At 35.1% G+C, this 20,835-nt stretch overlaps 1 protein-coding gene across 9 annotated transcripts in view; it reads right to left on the reverse strand.

Moving 5' to 3' along the window:
• SNX14 (sorting nexin 14) overlaps positions 1-20,835 on the reverse strand; it is a 102,312-nt gene that overhangs the window by 73,346 nt on the left and 8,131 nt on the right. For 6 of the 9 annotated variants that reach the window (XR_005789868.1, XR_005789869.1, XM_040474091.1 and 3 more), the window contains exons 2-6: positions 10,171-10,291; positions 8,510-8,586; positions 8,350-8,428; positions 3,753-3,796; positions 1,868-1,955 (exon numbers count right to left, since the gene is read on the reverse strand). Coding sequence is in view for 7 of the 9 variants with exons in the window: in XM_040474091.1 (XP_040330025.1) it covers positions 1,868-1,955; positions 3,753-3,796; positions 8,350-8,428; positions 8,510-8,586; positions 10,171-10,291 (409 nt within the window). In the remaining 2 variants the exon portion in view is untranslated. The remainder of the gene's footprint in view (positions 1-1,867; positions 1,956-3,752; positions 3,797-8,349; positions 8,429-8,509; positions 8,587-10,170; positions 10,292-20,835) is intronic. The other 3 variants (XM_040474090.1, XM_040474095.1, XM_040474093.1) reach the window with 1 other exon arrangement.

Below are 20,835 nucleotides of genomic sequence, written 5' to 3' on the forward strand. Positions count from 1 at the left end.
CCCCCGTTCATGCTCTGTCTCTCTCTGTCTCAAAAATAAACGTTAAAAAAAAATTTTTTTTTTAATAAAAATAAATAAAAAAAATAAATAAAATAAAATCACTAGGCTTTCTCAAAGCCTAACACAGCAGAGCTATTCTTCTAAATTAATACTTATAAATTTATTGTAATGAATCAGCTTTTTGATCAATTGATTTTATTTGACTTACTCTAAGTTGTAATTTAAGTGACTTACTATCAACCAATTGATATTTCTTACTAAATCTTTTATTCCAATTAAACTCTATATATGTGCCTTAGAATTTTTTCAACAATACGATTAAGGGGCGTCTGGGTGGCTCAGTCAGTTAAGTGTCTGACTTCGGCTCAGGTCATGATCTCGCGGTCCATGGGATCGAGTACTACATCAAGCTCTGTGCTGACAGCTCAGAGCCTGGATCCTGCTATGGATTCTGTGTCTCCCTCCCTCTGCCCCTCCCCCACTCACATTTTCTCTCTCTTTCTCTCTCTCTCTCTCTCTCTCTGTCTCAAAAATAAACATTAAAAAAAATTTAATTAAAAAGTAGACAATGTGTTTAATATTTATCAACTTTTTTCTATTTATAAAATGGTAAAAGTTCAATATGAAGAAAAATAAAGATGAACTGAAAGAAGTGCATGGTAAGAACCAAAAATCAGCATCAACCCATCATGTTGGTAAGAGTTAACAATAAGGATATATATGTACTTAATACACATATTAACAAGCTTTAATATGTAAGCTTTGTTTTCAATGTGGAAAAATACCACATATATTATTTTCCAGCCTCTTCCACTTGATTATATAAGGAAAATAATTTCTCATGTAAATAAGTACTATTCTACAAAACGATTTTTCATGGCTGTACAGGATTCTATAATTAGCATGTTCTATATTTTAATCAACAATTTTATCATTAGACATCAGATTTTCTTTTCAGTTTTCCTTTTCTTAAATTATACTACAATGAATCTTCGAGCATTCATTTTTACATACATCTCATGATTATTTAAAATATATTATCCAAAATATAATTAAATTTGGGAGTATAGACGTTTTTAAGTCTTTTGTTAAAGATTACCAAACTGCCCTCCAGTATGTGAGTTATACCAATTTGGATTTGTACTTGTTCTGCCTGTTTCCCCACAGTGACCATTACTAGACATTATCATTCTTTCCCAATCTGATAGGCAACAGAAAAGCATCTCATCAAAAAACTGTATTTATTTGATGTGAGACAACATAGTCTCAAGTGTTCATTGGCCATTTTTATTTTTCTTTTGTGAACTGCTTATTCATATTTTTGCATATCTTTTCTACAGTGATTGACTATTTTGTTAATTTCTCAAAAAAGTATAGAAACATTTAACAAGATTTACCTTTATTTAGTAATTGTAGAGAGATGATATATACCAGTTTATTGTCAATGTGCTCAATTCTAAAAAACTGACAAGGCAGTATACAAGCATGTGTGTCTATAGCCAACATACTGTAACTACATACAAAGACCCAAACATATGACTTGAAACATTTTTTTAAAAAGTAGATCATAATCATCGCCATTTACTCAATAAATTCATCTAACTAGAACGAGACTTTTTTTCCTACAGTTGTCTTTAGTTGTCTTTTTATTTCTAATTACTACAAACCAAGGTGCATTAGCATTAAAGGAAGTAAAACTTATCAATAAATCAAAAATGACCATTTTCCTTTTAATCTAAAAAAATTAAAGTGAAGAAAAAAATACTTATAGTATAGGATAAAAGTAAAACTAAGATTAAAAAAAAAAAACACCTTTTTAGGAATAATAAAACCCCAAATTCCCAAATTTCTCATTATAAATATATACCTTGTGAATCCTTCGAATTAAGACAGATGCAAAAAACCGTAATGTAATTCTCAGTTCATCAACAAAGGACTCATCATCTGTTACATCCCTTCAATTAAGGAGAAAAGCAAGCATTTAAGAGCTCAGAGAAATACACCATTACTCCTTCCACAAACCCGGGAAAGTTCAGAACTTCCTCTTTTTTTCCTTTTAATTATGCTATTTTCCTTTGCTTTTTAAACAATGCATTACATTACAGAATAAAAGATAAAAATGTACAATGAAAAAATAAGCATCTCCCATAATTCTAGTACCAAGACATAATCATTACTAAGTAAACTGTAGTATATATTTCCCTGTAGACAACCACATATACAAAGTTATATTTTTACAATACTACAATCATTTTCTAAACATCATTAAAGAAATTTCTAAGAAACAAAACAAAGAATAATATGAGAGGAGCAACAGAATTAAATTAATACAAAATTTTAATTTGGTTTAAAATATTTATAGATTAATATTATAAACTGATTGTAAAGGGTAAAAAATAATATTTCTATTTGAAAAAGAAAATAAAGTGAAACTCAATGTTTGAGTTTTTAAACGGAAATTTTAACAACTTTCTTCTGAGAAGCTACTTTTCATTTTCCTGAAGTCTTGAGGTCCCTAGAAGAATTAGGTCACTTCCCTAATCAAAGCAAGCGAGAAAGGTATGTATAATGGTGATATCCTGAACTTGGAGATGGTGCTATTTAGTCCCCTGGCAGAATAAAGAAGATAATTGTATTAACCACGCTTCCTACTATTAATCCCAGGAAAGTGGCTATTTCAGTATCAATAACTACACTGAAGAGAAAATACATACTTTAATATTTAGAAATACAGCCAGCTTTAATGAAGAGTCATAACACGGGCAGGAGTGAGGGGAATATTCACAACAGGATTCATTATACAAAAAGACTTATCATCAACTTTACTTAAATGGCAAATGCCCCATATTTAAGACAGAATCCAACATAAAAATATTAATTTACATAGCTTTTCAGGAAAATATGGCATATAAATTGGATATTAAGTTTAATACATATAGAGCATCTCACCTACTAGCGGCTTTTAATTAGAAAATTCAAAATATATAAAATTAAGACAGATGTCATTGAATATTACACCTGTAAGTCATATAGGTGTAAGTGTTCAAATATGTAACTAAATACACGATGTTTTTGTAAGGAAACATTTATTAAGTATATAATTTGAATTTCTGATTCTCAAACTAGATTAATTTTTTAGATCTAGAGTATTTTCTATATCCTTCCAAGGCAGAGGGTGCTTGTACATCCATAGCAGATACTAAAAACAGTTACTTTGGAAAAAAACATTAATATTCTAGGAAAATACTATTAAAATTATATTTCAATTTAATGAAACATCTGAATATAAATTTGCCTCTAAATGTACAATTATTTCAAATGTAAAAAGCGCATACAAAATATTAAGTTACTACATTCAGGAGTGATAAGAAATTCTCTAAGTTGATTTTCCTTCAAAAAGCAGCCTAGGTTTTTCTTCTTTGCTGTCACTAAACTGTTAATCGATTGCCTATGTCTATGGTTCTTACCTAGGGCCAATTATGCCTCCCAGGTAATATCTGGCAATCTCTGAAGACATTTTTGATGATCACAAATAAGAGGATGAGGGGGTATTACTGGTAGCTAATGGAAAAAGGCCAGGAGTTCTGCTAAACATCCTATAATACACAGGACAGCCCCTCCAAAAGAAGAATTACTTGGCCTAAAATGTCAATAGTGACAAAGTTGAGAAATCCCGGCCTACACCGAAAACATTTCATTAGTACACTTCATTGTATTCAGTAAAGAAAAAAGGTATTATAGAAAGAACATACCTGTACCACGGATAAACAAAGTTTTCCAACACTAATTCAAGAACCTGTATAAAAATTATTTTTTAAAGAAAAATCAAATTAATTAACTAATTCTAGGAAAATAAACCATACTACTGAATAATATATATCACCAAGAACCAATTTTATTATCCTAAATATTGACATCTAATATCATACTTTCACATGACAAAGCGTGTATGTCAACCTTACATGGTTGTTGTGATGATCAAAAACAAAATATGAGGGGCACCTGGGTGGCTCAGTTGGTTAAGTGTCCAACTCTTGATTTCAGCTCAGGTCACGATCTCACGGTTCCTGAGTCCAAGCCCCATGGTGGGCTCCGTGCTGACAGCGAGGAGCCTGCTTGGAATTCTCTCTCTTCCCCTCTCTCTCTCTGCCCCTTTCCTGTTTGTATGCAAACATGCTCTATCTCTCAAAAATAAACATTAAAAAAAAGAACATATGTGAAAGCCGTAAAACTCCATAAAAAGAAAAATTGCTATTAGAATGATATACACACATTTCTAAATATTCCTACAATTAAATAAAAAAAAAAAAAACACTTAAATTTTTCCTGACTTCTCTGAAGAGTCACTGAACTACAAGTTCTATGGAAAGAAGAAAAATATAGGTTAGCCTTTTAGATTCCTAACTTTCTCTATAAATCAGTATTCCTTGAATAAAATGAAGAAACAAGTAGGTAAGACTTACATAAGGGGTCAAATTTAGGAATCAGTGATTACTTTTATAAGGGGTCAAATTCAGGTATAAGTGATTACTTCAGAAGGGAGAATTGTGACTAAAGAAACAATGAGGGGGACTTCTGGGGTGCTAATAATGCTTTGTTTCTTGATCTGGGTGCTAGTTATATGGATATGTTTACTTTGTGAAAATTTTAGGCTGTAAATTTATAATCAGTATATAAATTATAAGTAAAAAGTAACAAAACTAAAGAAACCCTAGGTGTTAAACTTTACATTTCTTGGAGCACTTGGGTGGCTCAGTTGGTTGAGCATCTTTTTTATTTCAACTCAGGTCATGATCTCACAGTTTGGGAGTTTGAGCCCTGCATTGGGCTGTCTGGGCTGACAGTGTGGAACATGCTTGGGATTCTCTCTCTCTGCCCCTTCCCTGCTCGTCTCTCCCTCTCTCTCTCCCAAAATAAATAAATAAACATTAAAACAAACACAAAAACAAAAAAAACTTTCTATTTCTTGTGTCTGAGTGTAGCAGTATGTTAATTTTTAAAAAGACCTGCAACGGGGTGACTGGGTGGCTCAGTCAGTTGAGCATCCAACTTCAGCTCAGGTCATGATCATATGGTTCCTAAGTTTAAGCCCCACATTGGGCTCACTGCTAGTAGCACAGAGCCTGCTCCAGATCCTATGTCCCCCCCACCACCTGACCCTCCCCTGCTCATGCTCTCTCTCTCTCTCAAATAAACATTTTTTTTAATGTGTCTATTGCAAATGTAGAACCAAAAGTTTTAAAAAATAATAAAAAATAATAAAGACTTGCAACAGTGGGCAGTAACTTTTAAAAGCAGTAAGGAGAGAATGAAACAATATATCTAATCTGACTATATGCCTATATTCCTTCTCTGGCAGCAATAAGAAAGGTTACAGATTCTCTAAATATTAAGGCAAGATTTGATTTTTTTAATTAGAAAAACTAAGCACTGGTGATTATCAAGTGGGAAAATAAAATACATATAAGCAGGGATATGACACAGAAACTAGAAAGTCTGCCATTAAACATCTGGTCTTATTTTATTTCCCAATTACAATCACTAATTACTATTGATTTTACATCCTGAGTAGCTCTCTTCTACAGCTCCATTGATCAGTCCTTATTTTCTCACTCCTAAATTGTAGCAACAGCCTCTAAACTAGTCTCCTTCCAAGCTAGCTCCCTTCTACCCACCACAAAGCTGTTAGAGTAACCTAAAACATATATCTGAACATATTATCCCCCCCACCCCGTATAAACCTTCAATTTCTCAAACCACAATATATCAAAGTAAGAAAAGTGGAGCTGCACTAATTTTAAAGGGGTGGGAGAAAGATGTCTGCCAGCAGCTGTGACCATTACTTTCTTTTCACCTCCCACTACATCCTATGAGTCACATCTGAAAACTCCAGTTACACAGTTCAAAAATCACTGGCTTTCGGGGGCACCTGGGTGGCGCAGTCGGTTAAGCGTCCGACTTCAGCCAGGTCACGATCTCGCGGTCTGTGAGTTCGAGCCCCGCGTCAGGCTCTGGGCTGATGGCTCAGAGCCTGGAGCCTGTTTCCGATTCTGTGTCTCCCTCTCTCTCTGCCCCTCGCCCGTTCATGCTCTGTCTCTCTCTGTCCCAAAAATAAATAAACGTTGAAAAAAAAAAAAATCACTGGCTTCCATGATCAATTACACTCCTTCAGCAAAGTCCTTTTAGTCTTTTGATGATCTGATTTCTAAAGGGCCATATAAGAACTGGTTAAGGGGCGCCTGAGTGGCTCAGTCGGTTAAGCGTCCTACTTTGGCTCAGGTCATGATCTCATGGTTCGTGAGTTTGAGCTCCACGTCAGGCTCTGTGCTGACAGCTCAGAGCCTGGAGCTGTTTCAGATTCTGTGTCTTCCTCTGTCTGCCCCTCCGCCGCTTGCACTCTGTCTCTCGCATTGTCTCAAAAATAAATAAACATTAAAAAGAAAATTAAAAAATAAAGAAATAAATATAAACTGGTTAAGAACTAAGCCAGACTCGGGTTTTAGAGTGAATTCTGTTACCAAGCAGCTATGAACTTGAGAAAATTATTAAAACCCTCTAAAGTCCAGTTCTGGTAAATTCATCAATAATAGCACCTATTTTATAGGTTGTGTGATTTCAGAAAATAATGTAAGTAATTAGTATTATGCCTAATACAGAGCAATAACCAATAAATATTAGCTGCTACAATATAGTATCTTCACTGCCCACATCCTCCCTCACATTTTGCCCTCCAGCTTACTGAACATCTTGTTTCAAGGCCTCTCTTTCCTTTCAAAAGCTCTTCCTAAACCATGAAATACCTTTTTCCACACACTATCAGTTATAGAAGTATAGAAGTATAACTTCTAGTTATACTTTCTGGTTGCCCCTCTCAACAGTTACTCATTTCTTCCTCTGTACTAATAATATACATTGCACATTTCTTCCGTTATTGCCTGCATTTACATTATATTGTATGTACCTGTTTATATGCCTACCTCCCCTTCTAGATTGAAATTCCTAGAAGAAAGTGACCATATCTTATTTCTCCTTCTATTCCTGGAGCCAAGTCCAGTTCCTGCCTATAGTAAAATCTCAAAAAATGTTTTTAAATGTTGGAGCTTACATTTACTGAACACCAATAAGTGCCAGGCAGTCAGCCAGGAGCTTCCCTTAAGTTCTTTCTTTCTTTCTTTTTTTTTTTTTAAGAAATTAATGAAGTGCCAAAGACACATAATACTCTTATTAGAGGTCTTATCTTGAGCAGACCTCATCAAATCAGCACTCTCCAATAAAAATGTAATGTGAGCCACATATGTAGTCTTAAATTTTCTAGTACCTACACTTTTTAAAAAGTAAAAAGAAACAGGTGAAATTGATTTTACAATATATTTTATTTAAACCAATATATATCTAAAATATTATCATTTCAACATGTAATCAATAAAACATATAATAGGATACTTTACCTTCCTTTTTTCTTACTAAATCCTCAAAATCACATCTCAATTTGGGCTAATACATTCCAAGTTGTTTATTAACAGCCACATGTGGCTAGTGGCGACCATACTAGACAGCATAGTCCTAAATCAAGGAATCTTGAAGATGAAAAAGGACTTACAGAAGAAATGAAAAAGAAAAGTGCCAACAGTTTGGCATTTATGTAGCCGAAGGATACAAATTGGAAAAGAAGATAATTAGGTAGGATTCAGGAGCCTAATGCTATTCTTCAACTAATTAGCATTCAACTTAATTCAGTACATATCTACCAACTACCAACAAAATATCTGGCACTACGGTTAGTGCTGGGAACAAATGGGACCCTACTCTCTGCCTTCAAGGACTTGACTGTTTTCTCAGATCGATGGGGAAAAAAAGTCTCTAAAAGAAATAACTAAAATATACGTTACCCAAAAGGTACATATAAAATGTGACTGCAACAAAGAAAAGGGAGCATTTTATTCCTACATTATGTGGAAACCGTGACAAGTATCCTGTCCTCCACTCTACCCTTCAGCCAGTGTCAAAACTGGGATCATAATTCAGCAGGACAGACTTGCTCCTTATAGGTCATGTCTCCTTTTGGAATTACAAAATAGTATTATCTTACCATAAAGATGACTATTGTTATAAAGTTAAGAAATATCTAGGTAAAACAGTGCTTTCTTTGGCTAAAATGTCCATTTAAATTAGACATAGGATCCAAAAACATTTCTAACTTACCATTTGAGTTGCATATTTCATAATAACCAACTATATAGTCAAGAATTGATTAGGTGGCATATATTAAGATGTTCCCTGACTAAAGTTTCCATAGTATTTCATATTTTCCGCTTGAGTATATTTGACAATATTAAATAAATCTGTTACCTCTGAGAGAGATGCATCAACCTTGGAAGAAATTTTCAAATCTAGCCATGGCTGGTAGTTTTCAAGTAGTAAGGAAGGCCTAAAGAAAATCATACAATTAAAATGCTTGAAATCCAAAAGGTAATTGGAAGGATCAACACATAAAAAATGTTTAACTTACCTATGTCGTTTACATTTCACTTTACCACAAACAGCACAGCTACGACCTTGAGGAAATAATTCTTGAAGTCCTAACTGCTAAAAAAGGGAAATGAGGAAGGGGAGAGATTTGCCTTTACTTTACACTTAATCTTTACTAAAGAGAATAATCTTTTCAAAAGCTTATCAATGTATAAATTCAGCAAATTTTTAAAAAAATTATCACTTGTATGCTGTAACACTGAAATCATTCCTTGTAATAAATACTGCTGGCTAAATTAAACTGCCAAATCAAAGAGAAAAAATACCTGATGAAATGCATTATAATACCTAAGCCAAATTTCCAAGCTTAAAATTAAGGACAGTTGTTATTTTCACTTATTAAAAAAAGAAAAATCGATCTATATTTGAAAATGATACTCTACTGAAAAAATGTAAGAAAAAACTATTTTTTATTTCTCTAAAACCTTAACTTCAATTAGGAGAAAGAGAAGTAATGTTCCTGACAAAATATGGGGCATCACTGGGGGCGTTTGGGTGGCTCAGTCAGTTAAGCGTCCCATTCTTGGTTTCGGCTCAGGTCATGATCTCATGATCATGGGATCAAGCCTCGTGTCTAGCTCCACACTGAGCATGGGGAGCCTGCTTGAGATTACCTTTCTGACCCTCCCCCACTCGTGCACACATGTGCACATGCTGTCTTTTTCTCTCAAAATAAATAATCATTCAAATATGAGGCACCCCCTTCCTCTGTGTTTTTTTCTTAGTAGAAATACCAACAAATCTAAAAAGAGGGACCGAATTAACTTGAAGAATTATTAAGTGAGACTTCAAGGTATCTACACACTAGTGACTTTGCCTACTCGACATAGATTCAGTACACTACCACCCTAATGAAATTTCAGATATACAAATTATTTTGGTTAAGCAAACTTCCTGATCATTTCTGTCTCTTTTTATGGAGCAAAAAGACATTTAGGAAATTAACAGGGTTAGATCATTTAATCCAGAGTTCCCTAATTGTGTCTGTGCCTCAGAATCACCTGGAAAGCCTTTAACAAATACTGACTATGAGGTCCTAACCAAGAACTATTCCATCAAAATCTGGTGGGAAGGCCTAGGAATCTCTATTTTAAAGATTCCTCAGGTGATTCTACTATACAACCAATCTGGGAACCTCTGTCTTAATTTATTGTCTTCATGGTTAATATGCAGTTAGAGGACACTCTAAAATTATGGATCTCAGGGCACCTGGGTTGCTCAGTAGGTTAAGTGTCCAACTTCAGCTCAGGTCATGATCTCACATTCATGAGTTCGTGAACTGTGCTGACAGCTCAGAGCTTGGAGCCTGCTTTGGTTTCTGTGTCTCCCTCTCTCTCTGCCCCTCTCCTGCTCACACTCTCTCACACTCTCAAAAATAAATAACATTAAAAAATAAAATAAAATTATGGATCTCAACTTTTTGAGAATTTTGTATTTTCTTTTCATAGCTCCCTGTAGAACTATATACCTTCAAAAATATACACATAAATTTCATTTTGAATATGTTCTTATGTCTTCCACTATTAAATAATCGCAGATGGATTTTATAAATCACTGCTTTAACATGCTTTCAATAATAATATTAAACAGCACAGATAATACATGCTGACTCTTTCAAAAATAAGAACACAAAAATTTTACCTTGGGTTTGTATTTTATTGTGAAGAATATATTTGGTAAGAGAGAATCTGGTCCCAATGAGCAATAGAAGGTAACAACTCCAGCAACAAATGACCAGAAGATCATTAAAACATGAAGATACCTTAGAAATAAATGAAAATAATTATTACAACCAAACAAAAGTATAAAATTTAAGTTATTCCTTCAATGATTCAACAAGTATTTATTAAGCACCTACCATATCAGACTGAAGACAGATCTCCAATTGTCATGTCTCTAATATATTTATTTAACTCTAAGGATCACAGAATGCATGCTATCAAATGTACATTTCATTTAAAGTATATGAAAGTATAAATTTTCAGTATTTTGTAATTTGGTACCTAGGTTTGACTAGTCTATATTTTTCCAAAAGACCTTCCAATAATACTGGTAGTATTAATACACCATCAAAATTCTGATTATTTTTCATTAAATCAAAAAAAACGTTACTGACTGACTAATATTTTGTGCTACCCAGTACTACACTCTAGGGAGACAACTGGGAACAGCACTGCCATGATCTTTACATGCATGGAAAACATGATCTAGTAGATGTAACAGGTAAGTAAATGAGCACAATACAGTGTGATCATGTGTTCTATATTATGACAAGAGAAAGCATACATGATATGGGAACACCTCAGGCAGAATATATAACCCAAATTTAAAAGGACAAAAAAGCTTTTTTCAAAGAAAGCAGTATCTATGGAAAAGCTTAAAAGAGTAAGTAGCAGAAACCCAACAGAAAAGAATAGGGTAGAGAAATGAGGGACTTGGAAAGAGACAGGGGAATTCAAACTTGGGAAAACCACATGAACTAAGATTTGAGCATAGCTCCAAGGACGAAGTGGCTTTAAGATGAATCTTAAAACAAAACAAAACAAAACAAAACAAAACAAAACAAAACAAAACAAAACAGGGGTGTCTGGGTGGCTGTCAGTTTAGAGTCCCACTTCAGCTCAGGTCATGATCTCATGGTTCATGACTTCAAGCCCCATATCAGGCTTGCCGCTGTCAGCACAGAGTCCTCTTAGGATCCTCCGTCCCCCTCTCTCTGCCCCTCCCCTGCTCATGCTCTCTGTGTCTCAAAAATAAACATTAAAAAAAAAAAAAAGAAACAGAAGCCAGATGATATGGAGTCATAAAATAAGGCATCTTAACATGTCTCAATACAGGCAGTCCTCATACTGCACAGTCCTGATATGCACAAATTTCTGTTAGCACAATTTTGTGAAACACCAGTCCCCCAACAACACAGTTCAAATCCCAATTACCACATTATGTCTATTAATTGATAACTGTATAAGGTACAAACTGTGGTGCTAGTTCTTCAGTCCACAAATCACTATGTAGTGGTGAGAGGAGAATGAAGCCAGGCCACAGAAAGAGAAAAAGGGAAGTGAAGAAAGTATTGGTTGCATTTTAAATTCCGGTTCTACGTGTCTCTGAAGCCTAGCTACTACAACTCCAGTTCTTTCTGCACTTACAAAAACCTCCAAGGATTCCACTCTTTGCCAAACCTAGTGTGAGTTTAGTTTCTGTCATCTACCACAAGTAATATCTAGGAGACAATGAAGAGTTTTAAGAAGATTTTAGGAATTTTCAAAGTTTTACAAAGGAGAGTGGTATCACTAGACTCTATAATCAAAAAACCACTCTGGCTGCAGTATAGAGATAGCAGCCTAAACTGGAAACATGCAGGCTAATTAGAAAGCTGCAGTAATCCACAGGAATAAAAGGATAGCCAATACAGAGATAAAAAGCTGATTGTTCTGCAACACCTAAGAGGAAGAATTAAGAGGACTGAGTTGTTGATTATGTGAGCTGAAGGAATAGGTAAAAAAATCAGTTCTCTTTGGACATGCTAAATTTCAAGTGTCTTAAAACATGGCAAGCCGAGATGCTTCACGAGCAGTTAAATATTGGGTAGTTTAAATCTCTGCAGAGAATATGGGCTAAGGAAAAGATTTTGGGGATTATCACATAAAGGTCACTGAAGTCATGGGAATAAATGAAATGACCAAAGGAAAAGCTACAGAATGAAAAAAGAAGAGAGACGTTTAAGCAGAGCCAGATAAATTTATAAAGGAATTAGAAGAGCTGGGAAGAAAACCAAGGATCAAGTCATAAAAGCTGTCAAGGCAAAAAAAACCAATCAATCAATCAACAGGGACAAAGTAGTTAACATGATCAAATATTTGTAAAATTAAGTAAAAGACAGTTTAGCAACTGAGAAGTTTTAGCAACAAAAAAAGGCACTGATGAACTGGCAAAAGCAATCTTAGTAGAATGGCAAAGGACCACAATGGATTACAGAGTGAAATGGAAGTAAAAAAGTAAAGTTGGTAAATGTGGTGAATTCACTTTTTAAAGGAACGACGGGCTAAGGTGGTGGCTGGAGGAAGATAATGAGTGAAAATGTTTAGTAAAACCTAATCATATTTAAATGTTGACAGGATAGCAGAAGAAAGGAGAAAAAAAAAAGAAGGAGAGAAGAACTAATTGAATAACATCCTAGTGAAGACAGTAGTAGTTGGGATTCAGAGCCTAAATAGAATAGTAATAAGAGGGGGAGATATCTCTTCCCAAATACAAGAGAGAAAGAACAGATGGATGGGAATGCAGTTAAACCTGGCAATTTAGTAGTGAGGATTAAAATATAGTGGCCTTCAAGTGAAATAGGAGATGCTCAGAGAAAAGGCAAAGGTTGCTAGATAAGTTCTAGCAGATTGGGGAAGTTCTGAAACAGCTGCTCAGGAAAAGTAAAGAAAAGGGTATTCTGAGGAACTGCTGGACAATACTGAAGTTGAAGAGTTAAATTTACAGATTTGGGACTTTCTCTTAGCATTCAGTGACCAAGATATAAACACTAAAAAAGCAAGCAGCATCATTGATCCAAGATTTGAATTTTGTCAGGTGAGTGCATAGAAAGGAGTTAAGGATTCTGGTAAGAGAGTGGTTGAAGTGATGAACCATGGATTCTAAGCTAGACCAACTCTAAACTGCATAGGAAAGCAACAAGAGAAGTGAAATAACAGATAGGAAGAAAACAAAGGAGTCAGGGGGCTGAGAAGTCAAGGAGCAGGTACAATCTGACTGACTGAATGAAAGAAGTAGACAATGGTCAGCAAGAAGGATACTTGTTTTTTAAGATTTTGGAGGTAAAGCTCTTTCTGGTGATAATAAGGGCCACTGTATGTTGATCCAAGTGGAAGGCTGAAAAGGAATCACCTCAAGAAAGACTATTTGGTTGGTTATTCAAACAAGCACTGAAGTCACCTAGAATGATGATAAGATTTAAAATGGAGAGAAAGTTTATAACCCACAAATCAAAGTCATCTATAAACGAACACAAATGACCTGGAGATTGATATCAATGAGAAAACAGACAAATGGCATATGTTTCAAAGGAGTAAGAGACTTCTGCTTCCTTGTCAGAATGATTGGTACCAGACTTACCTTCAAACCATAAACAACTATAAAATAGGACAAAACATATGCAGTAACTTTCAGGCACTGGACAGCAGGTAGTAGAGGATTGTAATCTGATTGTAACCAAGCACACAATTGAGTTCCACATCCATCCCAGTTCTCTGACTGGGAACAATGTCCCAAGTACAGTATGGAATACAAAAGATTACAGAAGACCTGGGAGCTCAGAACTGGAAAATATACAGCACCAAGTAGTAAGAAGTGAAGACGGATGATTAGAGGGTGCTTACCTATTAACACACAGTGGCCAAGTAAATATAAAAGCTCTGAAACAAAGACTCAGCCACCAAACCAAATGAATTGCCTGGTCTTAATGTTGGCTGCAGAACAAAATAAAAACCCCTTAAACTTGTATGGTCCCTTTCAGTCTGGCCCCAGTTCACCTTTCTACTCTTACAGCTTCCCATTCTTTTTTTTTTTTTTAAGGTTTATTTATTTTTGAGAGAGAGTGAGTTTGTGTATGTGAACGAGCAGGGGAAGGGCAGAGAGAGAGGGAGACAGAGGACCCAAGCGGGCTCTGTGCTGACAGTGGAGACCCCAATGCGGGGCTCAAATGCGTGAACAGTGAGATCATGACCTGAGCTGAAGTCGGACGCTTAATGAACTGAGCCACTCAGGTGCCCCCCCCCCGCTTTTTTTTAAAGTAATCTCTACACCCAACATGGAACTTGAACTCACAGCCCTGAGATCAAGACTCACATGCTCTACTGACTGAGCCAGCCAGGCACCCCTCTTCCCATTCCTTTATCCAAAGCTTCACTCTAACCAAAATAGCATACCTGACATCAAACTTTAAAAAAACAAAAAACAAAAAAACCCTATGCTTGGAAACTAACCCAAATTATAGAGATATTTCTAAATTTTTTTTAAGTTTATTTTTGAGAGACAGAGACAGAGAGACAGAGAGATAGAGAGATGGAGGGGAGGGGCAGAAAGAGAGGGAGACACAGATCCAAAGCAGGCTCCAGGCTCTGAGCTGTCAGGGCAGAGCCCAATGCAGGGCTCAAACTCATGAACTGTGAGACCATGACCTGAGCTGAAGTTGGACACTTAACCCACTGAGCCACCCAAGGCACCCGTTAGAGGTATTTCAAAGAGGAAATTATGAAATTCTTGTCCACAGCTGCTTACCAAAAATCATTTTGACCAAGACAGACATGACTCAGAATTCAGAATTTTTAGGTTTTGAACAGTACATATTTCATATATAATTTAACACCTCCAGTGAGATCTAATGCAATACTCCATAACCACATATTAATACCTCTGCGGCAAAATATATGAACTATAAGAAATAAGTAAATCAGAAATAAATACTATAAATAGTCTCATGTCTATTCAGGTCAGGTTTTGTCATCAAATGTAATTGGTGTCAGTCAAATCTAGGAGAAAAGTTACTTCTTCAGAGCCTTCTGATTTCAAAATTACAGATTAGGAATTATAGACCCGTACTCAGAATGAAAGACAATGTATGGACTATAACTAAGGCAAGCAATAACTATGGTATTATTTAAGAAAAAAATCTGTATCTTTATTTTTATTTTTTTGAGAAAGAGAGAGCATGAGCAGGGGAGAGGCAGAGAGAGAGGGAGACAGAGGATCCCAAGCGGGCTCTGCGCCAACAGCAGCAGGCCTGTTCAGGAACTCGAACTCACAAACTGAGAGATCATGACCAGAGCCAAAGTCAGACACTCAACCAATTGAGCCACCCAGGTGTCCCCAAAATCTGTATCTTTAAATGCATTACCCCTGTGGTTCTCAACGAAGAGTGTTTTGTCCTCCAGGGGACATTTGGCAGTATATTTCTGATAGTCACAACTGTGGGGAGAGGGGAAAGGAAAGTACACTACTGACATCAAATGGCTAGAGGCCAACGCTCCGGCTAAATACCCTACAATGCACATGCCAGTCCCCCAACAACAAAAAATTATCTAACCCAAATTATCAAAAGTGCTCAGGTTGAGAAATCCTGCACTAATCAGAGACAAATGTTAAAACCAACAAGCTAAACACTCAGAAAGTTGGGGAAAAATCAGGATCCAAACACAGAAAAAGGAAGAAAATAATAAAGAAAGGAATCAAAATCAATAGACAACAATGACGAGAAAAATAACAAAATACAAGCTAGGTTTTTGAAAAATTAATAAAATAAGTAAACCTCTAACTGGAAACTAGTGGAGATTACTAGGGCACCAATTATAACTTAAAATAGTGATAATTACGGGTTCCTGGGTGGCTCAGTTGGTTAAGCATCCGACTTCAGCTCAGGTCATGATCTCACAGTTGGTGAGTTCAGGCCCCACTTGGAGCTCTGGGGTGACAGCTCAAAGCCTGGAGCCTGCTTCAGAATGTGTGTGTGTGTGTGTGTGTGTGTGTGTGTGTGTGTGTGTGTGTGTGTCTGCCCCTCCCCCACTCATTCTGATTCTCTCTCTCAAAAATAAACATTAAAAAAGATTTTTAATTGATAATTAAACTACAAGAGTAAGTATTTATCCTACTTTTCCAATTTGAGCTGTACTAAATTGTAACTAAATAAACCTAACAGATGAAGTAAAGCAATTCTAGACGGAAAAAAAAAAGAATTCAAATTTTAAAATATACACAGAATAAAAAATATGAGAAAATCATCATGTTGCAACCTATAATGAAGTAACTCATCATGTTGCAACCTATAATGAAGTAACTCATTCAGGGAATAAGTGATAAAAACCCAAAGAGAAGGTTTGTTGGGCCAAGTATTAGCTGTCACTACCCAATTCCATAAAAAGTGAGGCAACTCCATCTTATGTGGAATTATCCTCTCAGGTGACATAAGATGTACATAACATCACCAAAGCATTCTGCACACACACACAAAAAATCTAAATATGATTGAACTTATAAATCTAACACCTTGTCTCCAAAAAAAAAAAATTGCAGGTGAAGACATAAAACAAAAATCAAAACAAAAAAACAAACCAAGACACCACAAGGAAACTATTAGCAAAAGTGAAAAAATGACCCAGTTTCTTCAACAAGTCAATGGTGGGGAGAGGAGAAAGAAGTAGGTAATGAAGAGTGTTCTATATCCAGGTTGACAAACTATGGCATGTGGGCCAAATGCCACCCACCTTGGTATGGCTCTCAAGCTAAGAGAAGTTTTTACATTTTTTTAAAGGTTCTTAAAAAAAATGAATATGGGACAGAGACCTGATGCAGCCCAAAAGTCTAAAATATTTACTATCTGACACTTTACAGAAAAACTGTGCCAACTCTTGTTTTAAATTATAAGAAATTTATAAAAGCTTAAGAGATGTAGATGTAGATCTACAATGAGTGGATCTATTTTAGATCCTGATTTGTATAGTATACTATAAATTTTTATACAATTAGGAAAATTTGATTACAGACTTGTTATTAGATATTAACCACTATTAATTTTTTAAGGTTATGGTTTTGTGTGGAAGTGATTTTTTAAATGGGGAAAGTTCAGATTTCTTTTTCTAAAAATGCAAGATATTGCTGGTTATTGGACCTGTGTGATGAGTGCTTGGAAGTTCCTTGGACTCTCTTTTTTTTCTATGTATGCTTGGAAACTTTCAAAACCAAAGTCAATAAAAAAGACAGTTCTAGCAAGACCAAAAAATAAAAGAAAAAGAGAAAATACAAAATATATAAAGTATAGAATAAAAAAGAAATAATCACAGGTAAAACTGAAAAGAAAAATGAAACTATGAATAATTATGTTCATAACCTGGATAACCTGCAGGGCATAAATTTCTAGAAAAAGACAAAAATGCTAGAAATTATTATGTGAAGAACTAGGTAACTTATATAGACCAATTATCATTACAGAAATTAAAACAGTAATCAGAGATCTGGCTGAAGGAAAAAAAAAAAAAGGTCCTGACCCAAATGGTTTTACCAAACTTTAATGAGATAATCCGTATCCTATACAGATGGCTTCAGGAAAGAAAAAATTAGAAAAAGCTGGTAATTTAGAAGGATTAATATAATTTTAATTCCCAAATCAGATAAAGACAATATAAGATGAACATTAGGTCTATTTTAATTTATGAAGTATTAAGTAAAATATTAACTAAAACTAGCAGTGTATCATAATGAATAATAATACATCATAAGAAGGGCAGGTTTTTAAATAGCTCATTACCTTTAAATCTCTATCATCACAGACTAAAGGAGAAAAAAAAAATCGAAACAGTGATGCCTCTTGACCTAACCACTAGTTTACAGACAACAGAGAGGGAAAGGAATATACCCAACAACACTACAGGGATATAAACAACAAAAGCTAGACTATAAAAAACTCCAAAAACATATGGCCCAGTTTCTTAAACAAATAAATTGCAAGATTAAAACAAAGTAGGCTGTATGTGAAGGGGAGGTAGCTTTCAGATCAAAAGATCATACTTGGATCTTGATTTGACTAACTGTAAAAACTTGTTTACAAATAAGATTCATTATGGATAGAGTAACAGACAAAAACATGGTAAAGTATGTGAAAATATAGTAAAATATTAATAATGGTAAAATCTAGGCAGTACATAACTGATCATTTATTGTAAATTCCAACATTGCTGTATGCTTAAAGTTTTTTTTTTTTTTTCATAAAATGTTGGAGGGAAATTCTAACAAATTCAGGGAAATCTGAACATTTAGTGGATATTTGATGACGTTAAGAAACTATTTTTTTTTTTTAATGTGATGTGGTATTGTGGTTATGTAAGAAAAAAGGACTCTTGTCTATTAGAGATACATACTGAAATGTTTAATGTTTATAAATAAAATATGTGGGATTTGCTTTAAAATAATTGTGGGGGGAGAAATTTGACTTTGAGCTCATAATTTTTTAAGCTGGGTGACAATGGTTTCTAAGAGGCTTCATTATATAATTCTATTTTTACTTATATATGTTTAAAATTATCCATAATAAGATTTTTAAAATGAAAAATAAAAAGGCGATTAAAAAGAGCAGCGGCACTTAGGTAGCTCAGTTGGTTGGGTGACTGATTTAGGCTCAGGTCGTCATCTCAGGGTCCTAAGATGGAAATGGAGCCCCCACTCCACGTCAGGCTCAGAGCTGGGTGTGAAGCCTGTCAGCCTGCTTGAGATTCTCTCTCCCTCTTCCTCTGTCCCTCTCCCACTCATACTAGCTCTCTCTCTCTCTCTCTCTCAAAAAAAAAAAAAAAAAAAAAGACATTAAGAGCAGATCTAAATGTAGAGATTATTGATGTTCATGGATGAAAACTTTAAAAACAGTAAAGATATCAATTCTATCCATATTAAGTTAGAAATTAAGTAACACTGTGGTGGCATTAAATATGACTGCAAATTCTCTGACACTCTTCACATAAAAAAGCAGGAGTTTAGGGGCACCTGGTTGGCTTGGTCTGTAGAGCATGCAGCTCTTGATCTCACAGTTATGAGTTCAAACCCCACATTGGACATGGAACCTCCTTTAAAAAAAAAAAAAGTAGGAGTTTAATTTCTTTCCCCTTAAATAGGGGTTAGCTTTAATAATTCACCTCAACTAAAAGAATGGGGCAGAGATGCAACTACCTAACTTCCAAAGGTAGGTCATAAAATGGATATGGCTTCTGACAAGGTCTCTTTCTCAGGATGCTCACTTTTGTAAGCCAGCACCATGATGGGGAAAAAAGCCACATGTAAAGGTTGTATATACAAGTTCTGGGCTGTAGTCCCACCAAGATCACACTCAACAATAAGCATCAACTGTCACACATGTGAATGAATACGCCAACAAATTACTATTCTAGCCCCTTGCCTTCATATACCTAGCTGATGCACAGTGAACACAGACCAACTCCTGTCCAAATTACAGTTCTGTAAGCAAATTAGATGTTGTTGTTGATTTAAACCACAAATTTGAGGGATGGTTTATGTGACAATACATAAACAAAACAGAAACTACATTCAAAATTCCAGCTCAATCTTTTGAGAAATTTGACATATTCATTCTAAAATGAATAGGGAAAATAAAGGTTTAAAAAGAGCTATGCCAACTTTGGGAAAGAAGGGCCAAGAGTGAGAATTTGTTCTAGCAAATATAAAACCACACTGTAAAACTTAACAGTATTGTTTAAAAAAAGAAAAGGAAAGAAAAGAAAATCTGTTACTGTTATAGGAAGAGAAAAATAAAAGAAACAGAACTTGGAGTGAAAGATCTATGAAGTTTGGTAACAAAATACATGACACTCTAGAGTCTATCTGTCTGGGTTACAATCCTGGCTATGACACAATGCAAATTACATACCCTCTCTGACTTGTCTGCTCCTCTATAAAATGTGGCAATAATAATACCTAATCATAATGTTATTATGATGATTAAATAAGATCAAAAAAGTGCTTAGAATAGCCTGTCACATACTAAGTTAAGTGTATGTAAGCCAGTTGTGGTAATTTAAAAAGTAATAAAGAACTATCAATGAAGTAAAAAGACAACCTATGGAATGCAAAAAAAATTTGCTACCCATATATCTGATGAGATTAATATCTAAAATAAATAAAGAATTCAGGGGCACCTTGGGTAGCTCAGTCGGTTGAGCGGCCGACTTTGGCTCAGGTCATAATCTCACCGTTCATGGGTTCAAGCCCCACATCGGGCTCTGTGCTGACAGCTCAGAGCCTGGAGCCTGCTTTGGATTCTGTGTCTCCCTCTCTCTCTGCACCTCCCCCACTCATACTCTCTTTCTCTCTCAAAAAATAAACACTAAAAAAAAAAAAAAAAAATTCATACAACTCAATAGCAAAACAACAAATAACCCAATTAAAAAAGTGCAGAGGACCTGTTGCATGTCAAAACTCTGTAGAAATGATATAGCCAGTAAAGTGATACTAGCTCAGTGCTTCAAGATGACTGTCCGTGTTTATAACCTTGATAAAGTGTAGACTTTATATAACAAATGCCTGAGAGCTCTCCCTCCTAACTTTGTTACCCAAATGTGGCCTTAGATGGTTTTCAACTGTTACGTATTTTCTCTCTGATGTGGAAGTTGAAAGGTCTTTTCTGGCACCAACAGGCAAAACCACTAAATATGGAAAACCTGACTCTTTATCAGCAATGTTGTCAGAGAAAGATCATAAAGGGGGGGAAATATGAAAGTGAATAAAGAAAACACCACTTCAAATGAA

The sequence above is a fragment of the Herpailurus yagouaroundi genome, unplaced genomic scaffold, assembly GCF_014898765.1.
Source record: "Herpailurus yagouaroundi ecotype Mexico unplaced genomic scaffold, PumYag 139, whole genome shotgun sequence".
Taxonomy (NCBI): Eukaryota; Metazoa; Chordata; class Mammalia; order Carnivora; family Felidae; genus Herpailurus; species Herpailurus yagouaroundi.